General features: G+C 40.3%; 1 protein-coding gene and 1 long non-coding RNA gene across 2 annotated transcripts in view; one reads left to right on the top strand and one right to left on the bottom strand.

Annotated features, from left to right (window-relative positions):
• Positions 1-4763, top strand: part of LOC117092631 — a 28444-nt gene extending 23681 nt beyond the window's left edge. The window contains exon 3 of the long non-coding RNA XR_004440863.1: positions 4648-4763. This is a non-coding gene — a long non-coding RNA (uncharacterized LOC117092631). The remainder of the gene's footprint in view (positions 1-4647) is intronic.
• Positions 4764-7224: 2461 nt separating this feature from the next.
• The window catches only part of CMPK1 (cytidine/uridine monophosphate kinase 1), a 44339-nt gene continuing 29626 nt past the window's right edge, over positions 7225-21937 (bottom strand). The window contains exons 2-6 of the mRNA XM_033226476.1: positions 18903-19049; positions 13333-13485; positions 11043-11119; positions 10742-10838; positions 7225-9363 (exon numbers count right to left, since the gene is read on the bottom strand). Of these exons, the coding sequence (XP_033082367.1) occupies positions 9322-9363; positions 10742-10838; positions 11043-11119; positions 13333-13485; positions 18903-19049 (516 nt within the window). The 3' untranslated portion in view covers positions 7225-9321. The remainder of the gene's footprint in view (positions 9364-10741; positions 10839-11042; positions 11120-13332; positions 13486-18902; positions 19050-21937) is intronic.

The raw sequence follows: 21937 nt of genomic DNA on the forward strand, positions 1-21937 counted from the left end.
TCCTGTTACATAGTAATATAGTGGTTCTAGAGTATCACAGGATACTATTTTGCTTTTCCAAGTGTTTGTTAGGAATGACTGAGGTAAAAACATGTTGGTTGCCAGGCACGGGTGGCTCAGTGGCTCACACTTGTAATCCCAACATTTTGGGAGGCCAAGGCAGGCAGATCACTTGAGTTCAGGAGTTTAAGACCAGCCCGGACAACACATGTCTCTATAATTTTTTTTTTTTTTTTTAATTAGCTGGGCATGGTGGTGCATGCATGTGGTCCCACCTACTCGGAAAGCTGAGGTGGGAGGGTTGCTTGAGCCTGATCAAGGGCAGAGGTTGCAGTTGGGCAACAGAGCCAGACCCTGTCCTTTTTTTTTTTTTTTAAGAAAAAAAAAAAAAAAAGCATGTTGGCTTTGAGGAGTAAGAGCTGGGAGAAAGGAGAATTGGGTTATAGGCCTAGTTCTCCTCCTAACTGTCTGGAAGGCTTTGAAGCGGACACTTTCCTTCTTTCAATATACAAACATTTATTTATCTACTCTGTGCCAGGTTAGTAAGACAACAGAGAAATCCTACTAAGACATCTGAAATCTCTTTCCCATTTTTGAATGGACTCCATTGATTAAGAACCACAACACACAGCTATAGAGGAGAAGGCAGGCTAAAAGCATCTAACTTTATTCTTTTCTAATTTAATAAGCAGGTGTTAAAGTGCTTAGGATGTACTATAATCTTAAAAGGCTTCAAGTAGAAATTTATATTAAGTCATTTCAAATCTGTGGCGTGAACAAAAACTGTCTAAAGCCTTCGTAAACTAGAGATTTTCCATGTCCTGACATAGTAATAGTGAAACAGGTACAATAGATAAAAAAATCTATCAACATAGATTGAACTATGGATGGGTGGGTGAGATTTTTCACCCATTGTTTTCTTATCCCTTTCTTTTTTCCCTCTGAGATAGTCACACTTTTTAAGTCTTTTCATGAGTTGTGTACTGAAAACAGAGGGAAGCTCATGGGGTCCCAGTATTTTATGATTATCAGCGCCCAATCTTCGGGGGAACGAAATTAGAATCCTAAGGAGATCACAAGCAGACTCTACTGGGATCCAGAGTTCAGTGATATAACTTGTAGCTACAGCTACTGCCAAAATTATCTTTCCTTTTCAGTTTATTTTTTCAACAGACATTTATTGAGTGCCTACTACATGCAGGCACTGGTCTAGGTATTGGAAAACAGGAATAAACAAGGTAAGTGCTCTTCTAGCACTTAAAATCTAGAGGGGAAATCAACAATAAGTAAAAGTAACTTCACATGGTGATATATGCAATGAGAAAATAAACAAGGGTAATAGACTAGTGATGGGAAGCATGGTGGGGTATTAGAGGTCACGTTGCCTTATTACAGATAGGTAGCAGAGGCTACTAGAGAGACAGGAGGCAGATCTTTTTTTTTCTTTCTTTTTTTGAGACACCATCTCGCTCTCAGGCAGGAGTGCAGTGGTGTGATCTCGGCTCACTGCAACCTCTGCCTCCCAGGTTCAACCAATTCTCCTGCCTCAGCCTCCCAAGTAGCTGAGATTACAGGTGCACGCCACCATGCCCAGCTAATTTTTCTATTTTTAGTAGAGATGAGGTTTCACCATGCTGGCCAGGCTGGTCTCAAACTCCTGACCTCAGGTGATCTGCTCTCTTCAGCCTCCCAAAGTGCTAGGACTACAGGCATGAGATACCGTGCCCGGCCTGGGAGGCAGATCTTTCAGACCCAGAGGTCTGGGTTGTAGTCCCAAACCCACCACTCTCTAGCACAAAGACTGTGTCAACTGACTTGAACTCTTTGGGCCTCAGTTTAATCATCCTTGAAACCAGAAAATCACCATTCCAACTTGCCTCAGAATTGCTGGGAAAAAAAAACAAAATCACAAAGGTAAAAAAGTTTGCCAGCATTAAAAGCACTATACAGGAACACAACCAGCTAAGAAACCACTGGATTTGAGCTTATCTAGTAAGCCTGTTGAGGGCAGTGGGTGTATATTAACTGACTATTGTATCCCCAATGTCTCAAACATATTTTGAATGAATAGCCAGCCCATATCTGTAATGTGATTATTTTGGTGCTATTGTCATCCCTTGGTCCGGTGACAGACGCATGGCCTAAGGAAGATGTGGACTACCTGCAACAAATCTGATTCCAGTCACAGGGGTCAGCATCTCTGAAAATTGGCTTGCTAATGACCAGTTAGCTAAATTAAAATAACAGACCCTTGCATGAATGTGATTACAGACTGTGGTAATACCTCCTATGTGTACCTAGCTATTATTTCACCAACTAGCCATAATCTATGTCGTATAAAACAATGATTTAGCTGCTGACTATAAACAGCTACTTTCTTAAGTCAAATACATAAACAAAACTCAGAAATAGCCACAAAATTACTGAAACCACAAGTTAAAGATAAATGAAGATAGATTGTGTTAAGGAAATCACATTCCTGAATCCCATTTTCATCAACAAAATACTCGTGGAGAGAAGTGCGAGTGCGGTCTGTGAACATGAAGACTTTTGAACAGATTAAGACACAGTGTTTTGGGAGTGATTATTGATAGAATAAGAAAGTTCCAGCAAGAACCGTCATGTCCTCTCTGGCTGGTGGCTGAGCTGTGTGTCTCCTCCTCCGCTGCCACCATTTAAAAAAAAAAAAAAAGAAGAATAAAAAAGAAGCATCGTATAAAGTAGAACTGAAGCATCGTGTATAAAGTAGAACTAGATAGAACAAAATCCTGCTTCTCTATACAAATGGTTTTACTCTCATCCCATCACATCCCCTGCGTTTCAGAATTTCTATTTGCACACAGTAGCAGCAGCTGCAAGTCCAGGAGTTATCCTTTCCCCAGACAGCACTTATTCAGACCTAAGTAAAGGCCTTAAACAGAGAAAGGAAGGAATATAGATACAGTCTCTGCTCAATCATCTTTGATACTGAATATGACATGGGCATTCTGACAGTTATTTTGGAACCAGGGAGATTTTGATGGAGCTGTTTCAACTTGTTCATTTTAATGTGGGAATATTTTGACCCAATCAAAAATTAGTCTTTATTTATGTATTTATTTATTTTGAGACAGAGTCTCGATCTGTCGCCCAAGCTGCAGCGCGATGCATGATCTCAGCTCACTGCAACCTCCACCTCCCAGGCTCAAGGGATTCTCCTACCTCAGCCTCCTGAGTAGCTGGGACTACAGGCGCACACCACCACGCCCGGCTACTTTTATATATTTTTAGTAGAGACAGGGTTTCACCATGTTGGCCAGGCTGGTCTCAAACTCCTGACCTCAAGTGATCTGCAGGCTTCGGCGTACTGGGATTACAGGCGTGAGCCACCACACCCAGTCCCTAAGAAATGAGTCTTTAAACTTCAGCATTTTCCCCCTCCAAATCATGTAAATAATGTATCATTTGACGGTTATCCCAGTTGAGGACAGAACAATGGTAGTGCTTATTGTGCACCTGGTAATTAAAAAGAAAACAGTCGGCCGGGCGCGGTGGCTCAAGCCTGTAATCCCAGCACTTTGGGAGGCCGAGACGGGCGGATCACGAGGTCAGGAGATCGAGACCATCCTGGCTAACACGGTGAAACCCCGTCTCTACTAAAAATACAAAAAATTAGCCGGGTGAGGTGGCGGGCGCCTGTAGTCCCAGCTACTCGGGAGGCTGAGGCAGGAGAATGGCCTAAACCCGGGAGGCGGAGCTTGCAGTGAGCTGAGATCCGGCCACAGCACTCCAGCCTGGGCGACAGAGCGAGACTCCGTCTCAAAAAAAAAAAAAAAAAAAAAAAAAAGAAAACAGTGTGATATTTTGACAAGGACATTTTGATGCAGTCTCTTCACAATCATACCTACAAGACTGGCCCAGTGTTGGCAGCTATTTTGGAGCCATTTGTGAAAATCTTCTTTGATTAACAAACAACTTAGGGTGAGCCATGCACACACTTTGTCCTTTTAAGTACCAACTAATGAACCTATTCATTTTCTTTCCCTTCTGGAAGTTCTTGGAGCCAAGCAGCTATAAGAAGGACAGTTCAACTCACAGTCCTCAAAGGGCTGCAAAGGCTTAGACACTAGCAAGGGAACTTACTCACTTCAGGTTTTTTCTTGGAAGCTCATCTTGAGACCACATATCCCTTTTTTTTTTTCTTAATGTCATAGAAGTAGCTACTGGGAGTACATTTCTTCCAGAAAGCCTTCAAAACAGTAGTGTAAGAACATTCCCAAAGCTCACATTCATGGTTTTTTAAAAATTTTGCTCTCTCTTTTAATATGTGGTTCTTCAATTAAATGAGGATGCATATGTGGTATGCTGCTTAACTGCTTGATTTCATTGTGTGGAAGACAATTCTTAGAGTGTATCTGTGCTTATCTAACATTAGGGCTGGGATGTGGGAAAGTGGTAACTTGTCTCTGCAGATGCTTTTACTCTGGATGGTGTCAAAGGCCAGTGTTCACAAGTTACATACAAGTTACTTCGAAATGTATCATAAATAAAAAATTATATTCTGTAGCTGAAAGAACCTCACCTAGAGAAATGTTCTGATGTACTACCCTTGTCTCCCTAAATAAGACAAAATAATTAAAATCTCTTCTCTTACCCTCTTTGTTTCAGGAGGACAAAGCCATGAAGGAAAAGCCTCATTGAAGAAGAGGAACCTAAGAGAAGCAGAAAGAACTCTAAAGAACTCCCATAGGCCGGGCGCAGTGGATCAAGCCTGTAATCACAGCACTTTGGGAGGCTGAGACGGGCGGATCGCGAGGTCAGGAGATCGAGACCATCCTGGCAAACATGGTGAAACCTCGTCTCTACTAAAAATACAAAAAAATTAGACAGGCATGGTGGCAGGTGCCTGTAGTTCCAGCTTCTAGGGACGCTGAGGCAGGAGAATGGCGTGAACCCGGGAGGCAGCGGAGCTTGCAGTGAGCAGAGATCGTGCCACTGCACTCCAACCTGGGCAACAGAGCGAGACTCCGTCTCAAAAAAAAAAAAGAACTCCCATAAAGGCATTCCCATAAAGGTGTGAACCTGAGTGATAATCTAGATATGGTATGGCTGACATCAGGTATATGGCAGCAGCCAGAAATTCAACTTTGTCCTTCAACTCTCTCACAACAGGAAAGATGGTGACCTTCCAGGTTTATCTGAGGTCCAAGAGTAACATCACAAACACAGTAACTACACCCAGCCAAAGAAAAGCATACCTGAATCCAAGAGAGTATTTACATTGGCCTCAGGGATGAGGAAATAAAGGAGTAAGTGATTAGGACCATTGTTTTCCTTTCTCTTTGGTACAAAATTAATGAGCTTCCTTTCTTTCATTAAAAATAAATGTTTACAATTAAGGAACACTTAATTTAGCTGAAGTATACAGGTGGGTTAGGGAGAACTGAAATAGAATACATAAGAATGATTAAAGTTAACCAACAGAAGACATTGGAAGGTCTATCTATATCAAATGTTTCAGAAACAAACAAACAAAAAACAAAAACAAAACCTCCTGGAAGGCAAAGTATTTTTTGTTTGTTTGTTTGTTTTTTGAGACGGAGTCTCGCTCTGTCGCCCAGCCTGGAGTGCAGTGGCCGGATCTCAGCTCACTGCAAGCTCCGCCTTCCGGGTTTACGCCATTCTCCTGCCTCAGCCTCCCGGGTAGCTGGGACTACAGGCGCCCACCACCACGCCCGGCTAGTTTTTTGTATTTTTTTTAGTAGAGACGGGGTTTCACTGTGTTAGCCAGGATGGTCTCGATCTCCTGACCTCGTGATTCGCCCGTCTCGGCCTCCCAAAGTGCTGGGATTACAGGCTTGAGCCACCGCGCCCGGCCTTTTTGGTTTATTTGAGACGGATTCTCATTCTGTCACCCATGCTGGCGTGCAGTGGCGCAATCTTGGCTCACTGCAAGCTCTGCCTCCCGGGTTCACGCCATTCTCCTGCCTCAGCCTCCCGAGTAGCTGGGACTACAGGTGCCTGCCACCACACCTGGCTAATTTTTTTTATTTTTAGTAGAGACAGGGTTTCACCATGGTGGTCAGGCTGGTCTCAAACTCCTGACCTTGTGATCCACCTGCCTCGGCCTCCCAAAGTGCTGGGATTACAGGCGTGAGCCACCACGCCCGGCCAGAAAAAGTGTTTTTAGCACTATTTGCTTGTGCAATTAGTAGTTGTTTGAAGATGACAACCAAACCTCCAGGGAGAAGATGCTAACCTCATCTGCCCAGTACTTTCAGCCACTATTATCTCCAGGGACCACTGGAATGTTTGTGAACCACTTAAATTACAAGAGTAAAGCCGAAAGTCCACAAAAAGCCCACATCCTAATATACATTGCTTACTGTCATCTTCCCCTAAAAGGGATAAGTGATTGATGCTGCTGGTAGGTAATGAAATAGGCTGCTTGTGTCTCAGTGGAGATTACTTCTTGAAGGAATGGGATAAAATCATGCTTTCTGCTTAAGCCAAAACACAAAAACAGGATGAAAAATTTTCCTGGATCCTGTAAAGCAAAAATAAAATTCTAAGCGCCCCCACAACCATCTGAATGGACCCTTCCTCTAGGCCAAGGGCATTCCAGAGTTCATCTGAAAAACTAGTTTCAGGCCATAATGGGAAGGGAGAGCCAGACATGCCTCATTATACCTTACCTCCTTTTGAAATTACTAATAGAACAGACTCTTAATAAGAAGCATTTACAATCTATTTTCTCTGAAGCCTGCTACCTGAAGTTTTCATCTGCATGATAAAACCCTGGTCTCCAACAAACCCTGTATCAACCTAGACATGTCTTTCTATTTACTAACTCTTTCAACCAATTGCCAATCAGAAAATCTTTGAATCTGCCTAAGGCTTGGAAGCTTTCCCCACTCCTGCTTCCAGTTGTCCCACCTTTCTGGACTGAACCATGTATATATCTTACCTGTATTGACTGATGTCTCATGCCTCCCTAAAATGTATAAAAACAAGCTGCACACTGACCACCGTACGCACATGTTCTCAGGATCTCCTGAGGACTGTGTCACAAGCCACTCATCACTCATATTTGGCTTAGAATAAATATCTTCAAATATTTTACAGAATTTGACTCTTTGCATCGACAGTCCTGAACTCTGCTTTTGTAGTGTGAGAACCCACATATTAAATAGGATCCTTCTTGATCTTCAATATGCTTAGAGAACAGAAATCTGAACCAACAAATAGCAAAGGCCACAGCACAAAATTTATTGAGATTATTTACTAAATAATTCATATACATCCAACATCACTGAATGGAAATAACTTAATTTTTAAAAATAAGCAAGGCTTAAATTGGGGTCTTTCAAAAAACTCAAAAAATTCTTGGTGACTGTATCTTTAACAAATGGAATGACAAAACTAGTTAAGTCCGATTATCTCAATCAACTCCAAAACTCAATGCTGCCAACATGTTTTTCTACTTAAAAGCAAACAAAAAGCAAAGCCTCATAATTTAGTAATTACCATGTTTCTTGGTTTCTGTTCTCAAATGCTACGGAAAGATATCTGAGGAAAGGAAGCAAAGCACCTAGTCTCAACAGTCCTTCAAAACTTTAAGGTTGCTTTCACAATCTCACTATAAATACTCAGATTCCGATCTGACAGATTTCTTGACTTATGTGAGTAGGAATGCTCTCGAAACCTTAGTCTTTACTCTTGCTTCACACTAGAGTTGTTTGATTAAACCACCTCTGTATTTGCTGGACTGCAACACTAGATAAGAACTCATTCCTATCTCTTCCAAGAAACCAAGATAATCTCAATACGAATTTTGGTGGCCAGTATGTTACAGTACTTAGCAATACTTTGTTTTCTAATGGCAAGTATGTTGAAAAATTTATTAATAAGTGAATTTCATAACACATAGAAATGATTCTATTAAAATATAAAAACATCCATTAACTTGTCCTATTTCCAGTGACTTTAAATATCAAATCTAATTATACAAAGACAAAATTATTTGTCCTATTTGACCCTGTGTACCAAATGACGTAAGTGCTGAAAATAAGAAACATTTTAAGATTTTAAATCTCATGTTAAGAATCTTGGATACCACTTAGCATTGGTGACAGAGGAAAAAAAAAGTAAGGCGAAAACAAATTTCTCAGAGATTTTTAAAGGAAGAATTGATGTAAAAGAATATTCCTTTGGACTCTATAATAGCCTTTTAAAAATCATTTATCTTTTGGTGCTTCAACATGATGCCAAACAAGAATCTGATGAATAAAAATAGCAAGGAAGGGAATCAAACATTTATAAGATATATTTATTAATTTTCTGACCAAAGTGCAATGATTTTTATCTTTTTAAACAAATAACTATGAAAAAATATTCAAGAAAATAAAACACAAATGGGAAATTTAACTAGATTGCTTCTTCTAATTAATCCTAACCTTTTATTAAGTCTAGAAAACAAAGAAAAAAAACTTTTGAAGTGTTACTAAAATGCTAACTGAATCATTTTAGCATAAATCTAGCCACATGCATTTCAAGGTTCCACTGCTAGGAATTTTGTTAAGATCAGCTGAATCATGAATAATACTATATAACAGAGTATAAGGAACACAAGCATTAGATGTGATCCTTGCCCCATACCCTTAGATTATGTCAGAATAAAGCTGACAATTCTGTCAGGCTCTGAACCCCTAGTGCCCCCAACCCAAATCTTGGAAGCAAAGAATATGCCCTGTCATACAACTTTGTACAAGTTGTAGTAAAACAAAGCTTAAGTTTTTTCACCTTTCTATAGTAAATGGTCAGTTATTTGATAAATACTAAAACGCTGCTAAGAATCCATTTTGACTTTGTTTACCAAACACATTGTGCAAGAACTGACTACACAAAAAGTTCCTTTGAAATTTGGTCCACAAATTCACTTAAGGTTGGAAATTTAAAACTTGCAAGAAAAAGAGGAAGCGGGTATCCCTAAATCCTAACATGTTGTGATTACTAAAGGGATATATATGCGTACTAAAAAGTTTTGCTCACAGAAGGCACAAACTATAAAAGGGATATTCTTTTTGAATTAAAAAAAAACTAGCTGATACCCTTCTTTGTTTAGTGAGCACCATAACTAAGATGAAGTTAAACCTGAATTCACTGTCTACTCCTGTGACCAGAAAAAAGAACATAAAAAATTAACTTTGTTTTACCATGTACTTTCCAGCCACTAATTGAGATGTAGTTATGAAAGATTAAAATTGCCTTAAAAAGGGGTCATGATAGCAGCTATCAAAGCAATATTCAAGCATGATTTCAAGGATGCTTTCAGGTTGAGAATTAGCCTTCCTTGTCAAAAATCTGCACAACTTCATCAAAAACCTGTAAAGGAAAAAGATGATAATAATTTTAAAAGCAGGCACTGTTAAAATACCATACAGTTAAGTTCTTATTAAAAACAATCAAATTTGGCTGGGCGTGGTGGCTCACATCTGTAATCCCAGCACTTTGGGAGGTCAAGGCGGGCAGATCACTTGAGGTCAGGAGTTCAAGACCAGCCTGGCCAACATGGTGAAACCCCGTCTCTACTAAAAATACAAAAATCAGCCGGGTGTGGTGGCAGGCGCCTGTAATCCCAGCTACCCAGGGGGCTGAGGCAGGAGAATTACTTGAATCCAGGAGACGGAGGTTGCAGTGAGCTGAGATCACACCACTGCACTCCAGCCTGGGCAACAGAGCAAGACACTGTCTCAAAAAATATATATAAATAAAATAAAATAAAAAATAAAGACTCCATCTCCAAACAAGATCACATAAAAAAAAATCAAATTTACATTAATTTTCAAAATGAATCATTTTTTAAAATCACATACTTAATCTATTTTACTTTAGACAGTAATATTATATAAATAACACATATAAAATTATGACTATATTACATTTAATTAGTGCTTTTAGGACAAAATATTCTTGATAGGCTACCAATAATTTGATAAAATATACACTGAAGTGGCTTATCTTCTTAGTTCTGATTCTAAAACACAGTTTTCTCATGTATTACATCACGTCTATACAAAGTGTGAATGGATTAAAAAAAGATTCCCTGAATCTTCTTCCCCGGGCCATTCTTTTTTATCTTATGACTATAAGAGGATGAAGATTCAGGGAATCGGGGAAAGGGAGGTTAGGTTCATTAAGAGACACTAGAAATTTTGTTGGGCTTGCAAACCACAATTCAGAGATCACTATTTATGAAAAAAGAGAGAAGTGGTAAGTCATGGAAACCTTCCACCTGTGGTGCTATTTGTTCTGTGGCAGAAGAAAGAAGCCTGGAGCTCTAGAGCTAGATGACTTGCCATTCATGTGATCCAACTCACATTTCTTAAAATACCAGTTTTCTAGTGCTTGGGAGCAAGTTCAGAATTCATAAACCACCCATTTCTTATGAAGAACAAGTGTGAAGTTGTAAACCTCATTTTAGGTTTTACTCAGATAGGAAAAAAACCCCTAATTTTTCATTTAGTCCCCAATGTCTTCTTTTCATTTTTTTTTTTTTTTTTAAGAGACAGAGTCCCAGTATGTTGCCCAGGCTGGTCTCGAACTCCCGTGCTGGGATTACAGGCATGAGCCACCATGCCCGGCTTCCAGTGTCTTGAAAAACTAATCTGTGATAGTATTTCTTTTTCTCCTGCCTACCTCAAAACAAATAATCACGTTTTTATTTGACATATTTTTTTAAAGACAGGCTAGGAGCACTTACTTCATCAACAGATTTAGAAGCATCTATTTTCTTGACTTTCCCCATTTCTTCATATAAGTCAATAATTGGCTTTGTTGACTGAAGGTATGTCTGAATTCTGCAAAAGTAAATATTGCAAGGTTCTAAGTATCTATCCTTTCTTCTATATGTTATAGACGAGCTCACAGAACACTGGATCTGCCCCAACCGATTGACTTAACATCTTAAGCCATTTTACTTGTTTAAATGTGACTCTTTTTTTCCTATACCAAATAGGGCAGGTCTGGGATTGAAGTGGTTGTATGTAAAAACTGCAAAGTACCTCTTTTCCAAGCTCTCTCTGTTGTCATCACTCCTACCACTACTCTTTCCCCTCTCAAGACATCGTTCAATGCAGATCTAAAAAGAGATATAAAGTTATCAAAAACATAAAGATACGAATTTGCCATTCTTTTAACCTGAAAAGAATACAAGAGTTTAAAGAGATGACCAAAAAAACCCCTGCAATAAACCCAGTGTGTCTAATTCATTAATCAACATGCAAAGTCCTTTTAAAATTAAACATGTGGTTCAATTTATATAAACTAGGTTAAATAAGTACAGAGCATAATAAGAATTCATTCATGACTCAGTTTTTCCTGTGTATTTCTTTTCAAACTGCAATAAAAAGATCTGTATGTGTATGGTCCCATCTCAGATATATTATTAACTTATTAGGTATGAATTACATACCTCAAATTTTGTTTCATTTTTGCCTGCTTTTTGATAATTCCATAAATTTGCAAATATTTGAGTCAACATATTTGCATTTGAGTAAAGCATCCCTTGTTAATTGTGAATAAACATTCCTTAGTTATAAAGCTGTGGTAACATTCTAAAGTTAACTTTGAAGGGTAAATGAAAACATATTTTTGGGGGTTGGAAGAAGAGAGTTGCGTTTTAAAACAATGCAAAAGGCCAGGCATGGTGGCTCATGCCTGCAATCCCTGGGAGGCTCTGCACTCTGGGAGGCTAAGGCAGGTGGATCACCTGAGGTCAGGAGTTCGAGACAAGCCTGGCCAACATTGCAAAACACCGTCTCTACTAAAAATACAAAAATTAACTAGGCGTGGTGTGCACGCCTGTAATTCCAGCTACTTGGGAGGCTGAGGCAGGAGAACTGCTTGAACCTGGGAGGTTGCAGTGAGCCGAGATCGTGCCACTGCACTCCAGCCTGGGCAAGAAAGTAAGACTCCATCTCAAATAAAATAGGAAAGGAGAGAGGGAAGGAGAGAGGGAAGGAAAGGAAAGGGAAAAGGAAAGGGAGAGGGAAAAGGAAAGGGAGAGGGAAAGGGAAAGGAAAGGGAAAGGACACAAAGGCCGCAGCAAGTCTCTCCACCAGAGGCACATTTACAGTTCAACCTAAGAACAGTCAACTTCCTTCAAGGTACTAACTACTTCAGGCTTCTTTTTTTTTTTTTTTTTTTTTTGAGACGGAGTCTCGCAGTCGCCCAGGCTGGAGTGCAGTGGCCGGATCTCAGCTCACTGCAAGCTCCGCCTCCCGGGTTTACGCCATTCTCCTGCCTCAGCCTCCCGAGTAGCTGGGACTACAGGCGCCCGCCAACTCGCCCGGCTAGTTTTTCTATTTTTCAGTAGAGACGGGGTTTCGCCGTGTTAGCCAGGATGGTCTCGATCTCCTGACCTCGCGATCCACCCGTCTCGGCCTCCCAAAGTGCTGGGATTACAGGCTTGAGCCACCACGCCCGGCCTACTTCAGGCTTCTTAATTAAATGATTCTGAAAAATGTATTTAGTTATTCAAAAGTATGTCTGACTTCGTTATTAGAACTACCAGAAAGAAAAGTACATTTTTTTGCTTTTTTCAAGATCATTTCACTCTTAAGACAAATCAGGCTATCCTGTACGTTTCTTTTTTTTTTCTTTTTTTGAGACAGTCTTGCTCTGTCGCCCAGGGTGGAGTGCAGTGGCGCAATCTTGGCTCACTGCAACCTCCACCTCCCAAGTTCAAGCAATTCTCCTGCCTCAGCCTCCCAAGTAGCTGGGATTATAGGCGTGTGCCACCACGCCAGGCTAATTTTTGTATTTTTAGTAGAGACGGGGTTCCACTATGTTGGCCAGGCTGGTCTTGAACTCCTAACCTAAGGTGATTGCCTGCCTTGGCTTCCCAAAGTGCTAGGATTACAGGCGTGAGCCACCGTACCTGGCCCCGTATGTTTCTTTAAAACAGAAAGTTTTCCCAACTTCTCAGAAACGTGTTTCTCTTCCAGTAAACAACACCCTAAGGCAAGATACTCTTTGATAATAATGTCTACCTAAGAAAGTAGTTCAGCTTCTTACCTAATATTATTATGTATGTCAATTCTTATTTTTTAAAAATCAAAACTGATTCTTTTTATTTTGAAAATAAAGGAAAATTTAGCTCCCCAAGGCTGCTAATGCCAAATAGTTTTTAATACTCCAACAGCAAGACAGTGCTGTTCTGTCCATCCAATCCACCAATTCAAAAAACACTGCTGCCAATATAAAATGTAAGTTAAAAAATCCTTTGTTTTTTTCCAATAGTTGACTAACAGTTGCTTAAAGCCTATGTGGGCAGATGAAGATTTTCATTACCTCATTATTACAATCAAAAAACAGAACGAAAGATACATCTGCCTTCCCATCCATGGTCTTGTTCCAACCTTGAAGGTTGTCTTGATTTCTTGGAAACCCATCAATCAAGAATTTATTCTTCTGAGCATTGGCAGCCATTGTCTGATCCATTTCCTAAAGGAAAAAGAAGATGTAGGTTCAATACTACATTAACAAAATGAAATTTCTCAAGCATGGTAGTTTTGTTTTATTATTATTATTTAAACCCTAAGTAAAGGGTGGAGGGTACATAGCAAAAAAAGACTAGAAGGAAATCTATCAATGTATTAACATGGTTGCCTCAAGCTGGCGTGGTTATGGGTATGTGCTCCTCTCACAACCATCTCATTTTTACACACAATTTTTTTCTGTGGTTTCCAAATTTTCTACAGTTAAGTATATGTTACTTTCACATACACATTCACAAAGTTATAAATAAACAATAAAAGCAGCAATAAGAGGAAAATAACCATTAACCATTATCTTTGCTCCAGCAACTGGAGACCCTGTCTTGTGTTCCCTTTGCTCTTCCCAAGTCGTTTTGCTGTAGTTGAAAGTATATTACTTCTACAGGTGCTCAACTCTGCTATTCATGTAATTCAAGTCCAACAACACAAAGCTTTGGACAAATATAAAAGACCATTAGCATTAATTATTAATGTAGGATAAAATACTTTTTAATGGAAGCTAATTAAACCCAAATGTCACTGGCTGCCCCAAAACAAAGGGAACAAAAGAACACATTCAGAAAGATAGGAAGAACAACCCATTTCACCATCCTCTTCCAAAGCGTGAATTTAGGTAGAATGTGGGAATATGTAAATAGGAGACAGAAATCTCTAATCTCCAAATCCTTGCCACTTCAATCACCACAGGATAAGCGCAAATACATGACTGTAATAAACCTTAGAGGAGCCTCTATTCCAAAGCGAACTGACATTCAGTACTGTCCATGTTCAAACTTCTCTGGTTTCTCAAGAACAATGGCTGTCAGGACCCATGATCCCTTTATCTGAGAATTGGTTTTAACCTATAATCTAGCTTCTTTGATATTTGCAAAACTTCAGCAGAATGCTTTTGAGCCTCTGCTATAGCCTTTCTACCACAACTATGGTAGTGGAAGATATCTGAAAAACGCACATCAATATCATACTCATTCAGCATACATTCATTGGAGGTCTACAATCAAGGAACATGAAGAGCAAGGTCATGACTCTTGTCCCTGGGGGGGGGGAGTCACAGTTGAGTGCATGACAAACATGTATACATACATGTGCTAAGTTCTATAATCAAGTATGCAAAGGATGCTATAGTAAAACAAAGAAGTCAGCACAAACTGCAAGGAAACTGCCAAAGAAAGCTTTTCCAAAGAAGTGGCAGTAGAACTGAATCCTGAATAATGAAATGGCACATGTAGGCAGACAGGGATCAGTGTCCTCCAGATAGTGGAAACTGGAAATATAAATGAGAAAGCAAAACTGCTTAAATGAATCTATTAGCCGGCACAACTGACTCTTAGGATATGTGTGGAGAGTGATGGGATATATGACTGGAAAGTAAGCAAGGAGTAAGACTAATGAAGAACTTTGTATGGGACACTAAAGAGTTTGAGTTTTATTCTGGAAGCAATACAGGAACATTTAAGAATTTTAAGCAGTAAAATAACAGGTTCATATTGCCTTTTAGAAAAAAAATCACTCTGACTGCACTGAAGAGGATGAATCAGAAGGGGACAAAGATGGATTAAAAGCAAAAAGACTAATTAGGAGTCTCTACTGATAGTCCAGATAAGAAAAAAAGAGGATGTGGCCGGGTGTGGTGGCTCATGCCTGTAATCCCAGTACTTTGAGAGGCCAAGGCGGGTAGATCATGAGGTCAGAAGTCCAAGACCAGCCTGGCCAAGATGGTGAAACCCCATCTCTACTAAAAATACAAAAATTAGCTGGGCATGGTGGCTGGTACCTGTAATCCCAGCTACTCAGGAGGCTGAGGCAGAGAATTACTCGAACCCAGAAGGTGCAGGTTGCAGTGAGCCGAGATTGTGCCACTGCACTCCAGCCTGGGTGACAGAGCAAGACTCTGCCTCAAAAAAAAAAAAAAAAAGAAAGAAAAAAAGATGTGAACTAAGGTGATAGTAATGACAGAGAAGAGACTAACAGAAGAGGATTAAAAGAAAGATAATTGGAAAGATATGCTCACTGAATGGATTTGGGAAAGTGAGGAAGAGGCAGGAGATATAGATTGATTCCCAGATTTCTGCCTTGAGTAGCTAGGTAGATGGTAGAACCATTAAGCAAGACAAGAAGCAAAGGAAGATCACATTTTAGAGAATACACTCAGCCTCTGACATGCTGATTTTGAGGCACTTGTGAGACATTCAGATAGAGGCCTAGTAGTTAGGTAATTAAAAATATATGTCTGGAATTCAAAACAAACATTTTGTTTTAGAGCTATAGACTTTAGCAACATTAGCATAGTGAAAGCTTTGGGTATGGCTAAAACCATCCAGAAAGAAACATATAAAATGAGAGCTGAAGAAGACCAAGTATAAAACCCTGAGAAGCATCATGGTTTTGGAAACTTGCAAAAGAATAACTATTAAAGAGGACTGAGAAATAGCAGTCACTCAGTAGGGAGAAGAAAAAGAGATGCTGTCATAAAGAACAAAAGAGGAATGATTTTCAAACACACTGATCAGAGTTAAATACTACAAGAAAAATAATGACTAAAAGTATTATTTGATAGAGATCATCATTGGTAACATGCAAGAGCAGCTGCAATGGAGATGGAAACAGAATCTGACTGCAAAGGGTTAAAAAGTAGAGAGTGAAAAAGTAAAAACCATATAGTCTGCTCTTTCATAATGCTTTCTCTGCTTTATAGAGCAGAGAAAGGACATTAGAGAGAGGGAATGGGGAGAGAGGATTTGTTTATTTTACAATGGAAGCAGGTTACTTCAACCTCTGAGACAAGACTAAGAAAGTGTTTATGAGCCACTTTTCATCCCCATTGTCTTTAGTTCCAACCAGATGCTTATATAGTTCTTTTCCATCAGGCTTCAGCTATTTTTTATTGTTCCCAATATTGCACTTCTTTTTCTCCCTCACTGTTCTTATATGTGAAAATACCTGTTAATGATTATAGTTTTAGGAATCTAGAATGAAAAGTTACCTAGTAAATACAAGGTGTCTGTTTTTCAGATGTGACATACATACATTCATTCATTCATTCATTCATTCATTCATTCGAGACGGAATCTCACTCTGTTGCCCAGGCTGGAGTACAGTGGCTTGATCCCGGCTCACTGCAACCTCCACTCCTGAGTTCAAGTGATTCTTCTGCCTCAGCCTCCCAAGTAGCTGGGATTACAGATGCCTGCCACCACTCCTGGCTAAATTTTTTTTTTTTTTTTTTTGTATTTTTAGTAGAGATGGGGTTTCACCATGTTGGCCAGGTTGGTCTTGAACTTCTGACCTCGTGATTCACCCACCTTGGCCTCCTAAAGTGCTGGGATTACAGGTGTGAGCCACCATGCCTGGACTTTTTTTAAAGAGACAGAGTTTCACTCTGTCACCCAGCTTGGAGTGCAGGAGCATGATCTCAGCTCACCAAAATCTCTGCCTCCCAGGTTCATGCGATTCTTCTGCCTCAGCCTCCCAAGTAACTAGGATTACAGGTGTGTGCCACCACACTTGGCTAATTTTTTATATTTTTTGGTAGAGACGGGGTTTCACCATGTTGGCCAGACTGGTCTCGAACTCCTGACCTCAAGTGATCCCCCTGCCTCGGCCTCCCAACGTGCTAGGATTACAGGCATCAGCCACTGCACCCAGCCTCAGATGTGACATATTTTAGTTTTGAAAGCTATTAAGTCTTAGCATTTCACATTGAAGCTGGTAATGCACCAGAAAAGTAGACACCATGGCTGAGCGAACATCAATGATGAGAAGGACGTGGGTTAAAAAAGAGAAAGGGCCGTGCGCGGTGGCTCACGCTGTAATCCCAGCACTTTGGGAGGCCGAGGAGGGCGGATTATGAAGTCAGGAGAGCGAGACCATCCTGGCTAACACGGTGAAACTCCATCTCTACTAAAAAATTTTTAAAAAATATTCGCCGGGCGTGGTGGCGGGCGCCTGTAGTCCCAGCTACTCGGAAGGCTGAGGCAGGAGAATGGCGTGAGCCCGGGAGACGGAGCTTGCAGTGAGTCGAGTTTGTGCCACTGCACTCCAGCTTGGGCGACAGAGCGAAACTCTATCTCCAAAAAACAAAAACACGAGAAAGAAGAAAGAAAGAGGTTTAGGGGCCAGGCACGGTGGCTCACGCCTGTAATCCCAGCACTCTGGGAGGCTGAGGCAGGCAGATCACCAAGTCAAGAGATCGAGACCATCCTGGCCAAAATGGTGAAACCCCGTCTCTACTAAAAATACAAAAATTAGCTGGGCGTGGTAGTGTACACCTGTAGTCCCAGCTACTCTGGAGGCTGAGACAGGAGAATCTCTTGAACCCGGGAGGCAGAGGTTGCAGTGAGCCGAGATTGCGCCACTGTACTCTAGCCTGGCGACAGAGTGAGACTCTAACTCAAAACAAAACAAAGAAACAAAAAAGAACAAAAGAAAGCAAAAAAGAAAAGGGAGCAGGGGAGGGAGGATAAAAGAAGAAACAGAAATGGAAGAGAGTAACTGTCTGAATGTTGGGAAGAAAGGACCAAGTGCACATAAATGGATGTTAAGTTGAGCTACAGGTGATCCTAAATCAAAGTAGAGAATCCTTGCCACGGTCCAATTTCTTCCCAGGTGAAAGCAAAGTTTCTAGTTCTGCCATTCTCAAGCATAACCACCTTCCACAAGCAAGAAATTCAATACTCTGAGCCACGTGTGGTGGCTCTCTCCTGTAATCCCAGCACTTTGGGAGGTCGAGGTGAGAGGATCACTTGAGCCCAGGAGTTCCAGCCTAGCCTAGGCAACATAGTGAGACCCTGTCTCCACAAAACATAGAAAAAAATTAGTTGGGTGTGGTGGCATGCACCTGTAGTCCCAGCTATTCAGGTGGTTGAGGTGGGAAGATGGCTTAAGCCTGGAGGGTTGAGGCTGCAGTGAGCTGTGATCAGGACACTGCACACTAGCCTGGGTGACAAAGACACTGTCTCAAAACAAAACAAAACTTTTGATACTTTTCATTACACATATGAAAGGTGGATTTATTTTTATTATTAATGTTGTTTGTTTATTTATTTTGAGAGGAGGTCTCACTATGTTTCCCAGGCTGGACTTGAACTTCTGGGGTCAAGCAATCCTTCTGCCTCAGTCTCACAAGCAGCTGGGACTAAAGGCATATGCCACCATGCCTGGCTTTTTAAAAAAATTTTTTGTAGAGATGGGGTTTCACTAGGTTGTTCAGGCTGGTCTTGAATTCCCAGTCTCAAGTGATCCTCTTGCCTTGGCTTCCCAAAGTGCTGGGATTACAAGTATGAGCAACTGCCTGGCCAAAAGGTAAATTTAATTTCTTGTTTCTTCACTGGTTTGAACTGGTTGGCATTCATTCACACTCCTTACCCTCTTTAATAAACTGATGGTTATCTCAACTGGTACAATCTTTCCTTCTTTAATGTACTTTTCAATAAGTTCACCATACTGTGAATCTGGGTTCTTCCTTTCATCACGCAGCAGCTCTCCTGCAGAAAGGTGTGTGTAGCCATATTTCTGGAAGAAGCACACATGGGAAAAATATCAGAATTCATTCAACGCAGTGGTGGGACTATACTTTTTTTCTTTTGTATTAATTTTTAATTAATATAAAAATATTCTAATTTTTCTACAATAAAGAAGTTTTGCTTGTATATTAAATAATAAAGAAAAATTTAAGATATTTCACATAATCCAGTTTCTTAATGGGTATCTTTATTCTTCATAGCTATAATGTTCATGTAAATATATCCTGGCTGGGCACAGGGGCTCATGCCTGTAATTCCAACATTTTGGGAGGACGAGGTGGGTGGATCATGAGGTCAGGAGTTCGAGACCAGCCTGAACAACATGGTGAAACCCTGTTTCTATTAAAAATACAAAAAATTAACCAGGTGTGGTTGCGGGTGCCTGTAATCCCAGCTACTCGGGAGGCTGAGGCAGAAGAATGGTTTGAATCTGGGAGGCAGAACTTGCAGTAAGCCGATATCGCACCATGGCACTCCAGCCTGGGTGACAGAGCAAGACCCCGTCTCAAAAAGAAAAAAAAAAGAAGAAGAAATGATCAAAAGTGTATTTTATTAAAGTTTTTTTTTAAAAAACTCCCATCATTTACAGAAAATAGAAATAAGTACAAAATTGTTTAACTCCTTAAACTCAATTTAAAATTATTCCCACACCATTTATAAATGCCTACTTTAATCACTGAGTATACACAAACTTCTGAAAGTTGGGTGCAGAAAGAACTTTATAAAAAATGAGGTGTGACCTATTTTCCCACTTACTATAGACCCTTTTTGAAAAGCATTTTTCAACTACTATCCACAAAATTTTACGGCAACTTTATTTCCCAGTTTATTTTGACTCCTACTTGGAACTCTTTGCGTGACAAATGCTCTACTCTGGTCTAGTGATTATAGCATGTGGTAATATTGAATAAATGCAAAGACAAACAGTACTAAACAATGGCAAACACTCAGTGAAACACCAACAATATACAGAACACTCTGTAATGCTCTACTGTACGAACATATACATTTAGAAGCCCAGTTAGTAATTTAGAAATTAGAACACAGTTTGCTTCCTGACATGGGAGAGTTCAATTTTGCAAGCTTTATATTGCATTAAAATGGATGTTGGGTCTGGTATCACTTTAGGTGATGGCTCACGCCTGTAATCCCAACAGCTGGTGAGGCCAAGGAGTGAGGATCACGTGAAGCGAAGGAAGGAGGATTGCTTGAGACCAGGAGTTCAAGTCCGGCCTGGGCAACACAGGGAGACTCCATCTCTATGAATAATTTTTTAAAAATTAGCTGGGCGTGGTAGTGCATGCCTATGGTTCCAGCTACTCAGAAGGCTGAGGCAGGAGGATTGCCTGAGCCTGGGAGATTCAGGCTGCAGTGAGCCGTGATCATACCACCGCACTCCAGCCCAGGCAACAGAGTGAGACTGTGTCTCAAATAAATAAATAAATAAATGAGAAACTAGTTAGAAATTGTAGATATATACAAATAATCTTTTAAAAAATAATTTAGCTGGCATGGTGGCTCATGCCTATAATCCTAGGGCTTTGGGAGGCCAAGGCAGAAGGACTGCTCGAGGCCAGGAGTTCAAGACCAGCCTGGGCAACACAGCAAGACCTCGTCTCTACAAAAAATTTTATTTTTTGTTGTATTTTATTACTGATTGATTGACTGAGATGGGGTCTTGCTCTTTCACTCAGAGTGGAGTGCAGCAGCACAATCACCATTCACTGCAATCTCAACCTCCTGGGCTCAAGCGATCCTCCCACTTCAGCCTCCTGAGTAGCTGGGACTACAGGAATGTGCCACTACACCCGGCTAATTTTTATTTTAATTTTTTTTATAGAGATGGGGTCTCACTATGTTGCCCAGAATGGTCTCAAACTCCTGGTCTCAAGCAATCCCTTAACCTCTGCCTCCCAAAGTGCTGGAATTATAGGCAAGAGCCACAGCACATGGCCTCTACAAAAAAATTTTTTTAATTTAAAAAATAATAATTAGGGGCCAGGTGTGGTGGCTCATGCCTGTAATCTCAGCTACTCAGGAGGCTGAGGCAGGAGAATCACTTGAACCCAGGCAGCAGAAGTTACAGTGAGCCAAGATCACGCCACTGTACGCCAGCCTGGGCGACAGAGTGAGACTCCATCTCAAATAATAATAATAATTATTATTATACAGTTTGTCAAAAAGAAGAAACAACCTGACTTGCAAAGTCCAAGGAAACAAAGAATTCAAATGAATATAAAGATGTCAAACCTATACACAGGTGTTTCATGTTTTCATCCACATTCCATTTTTGTAAATTATCTATTTACCAGCTTTTTATATTATATTTTTCTTAAGGATTTTGCTAATAATGTTTTCCTCTTACCACAGTTACAGCAACAACAAAAAAGCAACTATCACTTACATATAAGTTATTATGGTATTTTAATGATAGCTAGACTTTAAAGAGCATATTTTCAAAACATTCTGCTGTCACTAAGTAATCACTGAAGCCAATTTTGAGGAAAGCAAGAATAGGTATTTTCCAGCCTTAACCAAAACTTTTTCACATTCTCTGAAATTTCCTTGCAATTAAAACTTGGTGGGTAACTAACAACAGTCTTAAGAGCAACATTCAAAACCACAGCAACTTACAAATACTGTAGCTACAATTATAAGCTACTATTGAACTAAAAATAGTAACTTTTTTTGTTGTTGTTCAGACAGGGTCTTGCTCTGTCGCCTAGGCCGGAGCACCATCTCTATTCACTGCAACCTCCGCTTCCCGGGTTCAAGCAATTCTCGCATCTCAGCCTCCTGAGTAGCTGGGATTACAGGCGCCACCATGCCTGGCTAATTTTTGTATTTTCAGTAGAGACAGGTTTACCATGTTGGCCA

Source organism: Trachypithecus francoisi, unplaced genomic scaffold, assembly GCF_009764315.1.
Source record: "Trachypithecus francoisi isolate TF-2019V2 unplaced genomic scaffold, Tfra_2.0 Lachesis_group12, whole genome shotgun sequence".
NCBI lineage: Eukaryota > Metazoa > Chordata > Mammalia > Primates > Cercopithecidae > Trachypithecus > Trachypithecus francoisi.